This window comes from Protobothrops mucrosquamatus, unplaced genomic scaffold (genome assembly GCF_001527695.2).
Source record: "Protobothrops mucrosquamatus isolate PMUCROS unplaced genomic scaffold, P.Mucros_1.0 scaffold718, whole genome shotgun sequence".
Lineage (NCBI taxonomy): Eukaryota > Metazoa > Chordata > Lepidosauria > Squamata > Viperidae > Protobothrops > Protobothrops mucrosquamatus.
The window spans coordinates 16,268-21,478 of NW_015386998.1; the positions used below are offsets into that span (position 1 = coordinate 16,268).

Genomic DNA, 5,211 nt, shown 5'->3' on the forward strand with positions numbered 1-5,211 from the left:
GACGAACAGGCCACCCCTCGGCGGGGAGGGGAAAGGCCGAAAGAGTCCATCTGGCCCCCGCCCCTGTCTACATCCCCTGCTAAACCAATATTTAGATGTTTCAGGTGCAATCGGCCAGGACACCGGGTGGCGGAATGCCCAGTCCCAGCAATGCAAGGCACCCCGGCGGTTCAGGGGAAACCGAGCTCTACCCCAAAGAAAGCCACGGAACGTTCGAGGTTGGTTCGCCACGCCGAAGGCGGAACTACCCAACGGACCCCAGACGAGACGACCCTGACCGTTCCCGACGACATCCTGGCGGAATATGACAACACGGATCCCGCGGAAGACCCCATGGTAAGCCAGCCGATAAGCCCCTTTACCATCCCGATTTCCCTGACAAGTCCAGCCACGGGCCATACCGGGAGGTATCAGGCGTTAATCGATTCTGGCTGCACTCGGAGTCTGGTCAGCATGAAAGTTGGGAAGGAGGTTGGTATTAGGGTCCATCGCCTGGCCCATCCCATCCGGTTCGAGCAGGTGGATGGATCCCTCCTGGGTGGGGCCCCAGCCACGCTAGTGACAGAACCGGTGCGATTGGACATGGGGGAGCATTGGGAGCTTCTTCGGTTCATAGTGGTTCCCTCTATGACGGAGGCGCTGATCCTAGGGTTGGCCTGGTTGGATAAATGGGGCCCAACCATATGGTGGGGTGGTGGTTGTCATCACATGCGCTTTGGCACTGGCCCTCGGCCACCGAGTATGAACGATGGCACACAGGAAGGGGAGGAGGACTCAGTGGACACAGCACTGGAGGCACGGGAAAGGACGCCCGGATTCCCAGCAGAGTACAAGGGGCTGGCGGAGGTGTTCAGCGAGCAGGGTTGCGACAGCCTCCCACCCCACCGCCTGACCGACTGTGCCATTGAGATACTGCCAGGAGCCAAATTACCGAAGCCCCATATGTATCCCATGACTCAGAAGGAGTTGGAGGAACTGAGGCAATACATAGATAAGAATCTGGCTAGGGGGTTCATACAGCCGTCACGGTCCCGGATAGCAGCGCCGGTGCTATTTCAGGAGAAAAAGGATGGAGGACTCCGATTGTGCGTGGACTTCACGGGCATCAACGCAGTTTGTGTAGAACATCTGTATCCCCTCCCTTTAATGAAGGACCTCTTAGCCCATCTAGCCCAGGGGAAGGTTTTTACGAAGTTGGATCTACGTGAGGCCTATTATAGGGTCAGAATCAAACCCGGGGACGAGTGGAAAACAGCGTTCAATTGCCGTTTAGGCAGCTATCAATTTCGGGTAATGCCCTTTGGTCTACAAGGGGCCCCCGCGGTATTCATGCAACTCATTAACGAAGTCTTGCATGAACATCTATACCACGGGGTGCTCGTATATCTTGATGATATACTGATTTATAGCAAGACCATGGAGGAACACGTCCAACTAGTGCGGGATGTGTTAAGGAAGCTGTTGGACGCTCGGTTGTATGTGAAGTTATCGAAATGCGAATTTCACCGGTCCCGCCTAGACTACCTGGGATATCGGATATCAGCGGAAGTAAAGTAAAGAGTGTGCTGCAGTGGCAAGCCCCAAGGACACGCCGTCAGCTACAAAGCTTTCTGGGGTTTGCCAACTTCTACAGACAATTCATTCCCTCCTTTGCCATGGTTGCGTTACCCCTTACCAACCTGCTGCGGACCCGGATGGTTACAACAAAACCACGTCCGGGACAACCATTGGCTTGGACAACGGAATGCCAAAGGGCTTTTGAGTCATTGAAGGCATTGTTCGTGAGGGAGCCGGTCCTACTGCATCTGGACCCAGAACGTCCATTCGTGGTCCAGGCAGATGCCAGCGACGTGGTGGTAGGAGCAGTATAACTCCAGCACAATCGGCAGGGGAGATTGCAGCCCTGCGCTTATACGTCGAGAAAGCTAACGGAAACTGAGCGAGCGTGGGCCATCTGGGAGAAGGAGGCGTTCGCAGTGAAGTGGGCTTTGTCCACCTGGCGGCACTTATTAGAGGGGGCAAAACACCAGTTCGAGGTCTGGACAGATCATAAAAATTTGAAAGTGTTGCAAACCCCCAGGAGGCTATCCCCGAAACACGTCCGTTGGGCACAATACTTTCGCCGATTCCAGTTTCTCCTCAAATATGTACCAGGGGGTAAGAACTTTCTAGCGGACGCATTGTCTCGGTTACTACAATACAATAGCAAATGGGAGGAAGTGGTACAGGCAATCATGCCCCCTTACAGACAGGACTATGCAAAGGCAGCTTCCCGACCAGTAGTGGCAACTCTTGAGGATGAACTACGAACGGCTCTCAGAGATGATCCGTGGTTGCGGGAGAACCATGGGATGTTGACTCAAAGGGATGGACTGGCCTGGTATGGCAACAAACTGTACATCCCACCACCGCTGCGTAATCAGATATTCCACCGTTGTCATGACTCGAAACAAGCGGGCCACTTCGGGTTTCTGAAAACATTGCACCTGGCCCGGCGTCAGTTCTGGTGGCCTCGGATGAGGGTAGACGTAGAAGCCTACGTGAGAGGATGTCCAGTCTGTGCCATGTCCAAGCCCAGTCCAGGGAAGCCCATGGGACTGTTGCAATCGGTGGCTGACCCACACCACCCATGGCAAGACATAGCCATGGACTTTATTGTGGAACTACCCAACAGTCAGGGTTATACAGTAATTTGGATGGTAGTAGACCTTTTCTCTAAGCAGGCCCACTTCGTTCCCTGTAAGGGACTACCATCGGCTCGAAGGTTGGCTCGTATGTTCCTGTCACAAGTTTATCGGCTCCACGGGGCTCCGCATCGGATCATCTCAGACCGCGGGGTCCAGTTCACAGCCCACTTCTGGCGCGACTTCGTACGCCTCCTAGGATCCTCCCAAGGGGTCAGCTTGGCGTATCACCCGAGTACTAATGGAGCGGCAGAATGGGCAAACGCAGCGGTGGAGCGCTACCTTCGAAGCTATGTCTCGTACCAACAGACAGATTGGGTGGAGTGGGTGGTGTTCGCGGAGGTGGCCTACAGTAATGCCGTACATAGTAGTATAGGTTTCACACCCTTCCGGGTGGTTTCTGGCAGGGAATTCATGCCCATGCCGGAATATAGTGGCCAGGAATCCCAAACCTGTCAACCTGGGGAATGGTTAGCCCAAGTTAGCGGGGTATGGGGTGTGGTGAGAAAGGCCTTAGAAAAGTCAAGGCAGACGGCCAAAATACAAGCAGATAAGAAGAGGAGGGTCCAGAAGCCATTCAGGGTGGGAGACCTAGTGTACCTTTCCACTAAGTATATACGACTCCAGGTCCCTTGTCGGAAGTTAGCCCCAAAGTACATAGGTCCATTCCGGATAGCCCAAGTAATCAACCCCGTGACTGTGCGTCTCAAACTCCCGCGGTTCTTAGGCAGGTTACACCCGGTGTTTCATAGCAGTCTGTTGAAACCGGTGTCCCACGATCGCCCTATGGAAACCCCAGGTCCCGTAGCACCCGACCACTATGAGGTGCAGGAAATCTTGGACTCACGGGAAAGAAGGGGTGGGGTATATTACCTTGTCTTATGGAAAAGCTATCCACTGTCGGAAGCATCTTGGGTGAAGGATAGCGAGGTGCATGCTCCCCGGTTACTCAGGAGGTACCATAGCAAATATCCCGACAAGCCGAAGGGACAAACAGGGGGTGCAAACACATAGGAACGGGACCATTAACTCTGCTATGCTTGTATTCCAGGGAGACCTCTGGTAGGGGGAGCGGCACGTCGAGCCCGACCCGACCCGACCGCCAGCCGCCTCGTCTGCCTTACCGGCCTTGCCATTTCGCTGGGGCTCTGGACGACCGGCCCCAGTTGGAGGATGAAGGAGTCGGTCGTCGTATCGTCGGCTCCTCCCGGGCTCCGCCAGTGCTACAGCAGACGCTCTCCTCTGACGTCATCCCCCTGCGCCTCGCAGGGCCGACACTTGCCGAGGGGAAAGGACTGACGATGATTGGCCCAGCTGTACGGCAGGGCTGCGAGGACTGGGTTAGGGCCAAGTGTGGCAGGGCGGATGCTGGCTTGAGGGGTGGGGCAGCTTTAACGTGGGTGTGGCAGGCGCATTTCCTATGTAAGGCACTGGGAGCAGACGACTCCCAGTGCTGACTTTGAATCAAACGGAGTGAATTAAACTGCCGTTCGTCTACTGTACCTGCTTGCTGGCTGTTGTGTGGAGCACCAAGACAGGACGCATTGACAATTTCCCTCTAGTGTTTTTTTTTAAAGTCCAAGATATAGGTTCAATAGATTCAACATTCATTTTAGTTTCTTTCCTAAGGGAGGCCACTTTCTCCTAATATTTCTACTACTTCCATTTTCTCAGGTCTTCCTATATGGTTAGTGAAAGATAGCTAATGCAGTTGTTGCTTTCCTCTACCCTCTGAAGGGTACAATTTTCATCAAGACAAGTTAGGATAAAAACAGAATGTATACTTAGATGTAACAGGAGCATTTTCTGTTTTCAAGCAGCTCAAAATAGTAGAAAACATTTCATGGGTCAAAGTGCAAATAACAAATCACTCCGAAAATTTGTTATTTCTTTTCACTCAACTATTTCTTTTCACTCAACTATTTAATCTTGTTTAATTTAGAAATTTAGAATTAATTTCAGACAGACTATTAATATTGTGCTGAATTCTTGTTCTAGTTTTACTTATATGGTCTCTGAAACAGCTTTTGATGGCAAACATCATAAGATTTCTCTTTGTCAATTTGAATGTTAATCATAAAGCAATCTCTATTCCCCCTAAAAACTAACTGAAGAAAAAATAATGAAATCCAGGCACATCAGATAACAAAGCACTATTTCCCATGAAATCCAGGCCCATCAGATAATAAAGCACTATTTCTCTATGCAACAGTTTCCTTATGTTGTGTTTGATGAGTATTCATAACCCTTGCATGGAAGACAAGAAATTGAAAGAAAAACCACACACAATGGAGAATGTCACTGACACTATACTGTATGCTTGGAACAATTAGAGCAGCGGTTCTCAACCTGTGGGTCGCGACCCCATTTGGGGTCGCACGACCATTTCACAGGGGTCGCCAAACAACGCCGTCCGCCATTTTTTTTTACCCTTTTCCTTAGCTGTGCTACTCCCTCTGCTTGGCGGCAGCCTGCATGCAGGAACTTTACCAAACATGCCCTGCAGGAGGCGTGTGAAGAGCGCAGG

At 51.8% G+C, this 5,211-nt stretch overlaps 1 protein-coding gene across 1 annotated transcript in view; it reads left to right on the forward strand.

Annotated features, from left to right (window-relative positions):
• The first annotated feature begins 2,234 nt into the window (after nt 1-2,234).
• Nucleotides 2,235-5,211, forward strand: part of LOC107289552 — a 116,209-nt gene continuing 113,232 nt past the window's right edge. The window contains exons 1-2 of the mRNA XM_015818326.2: nt 2,235-3,154; nt 3,736-4,005. Of these exons, the coding sequence (XP_015673812.2) occupies nt 2,235-3,154; nt 3,736-4,005 (1,190 nt within the window). The remainder of the gene's footprint in view (nt 3,155-3,735; nt 4,006-5,211) is intronic.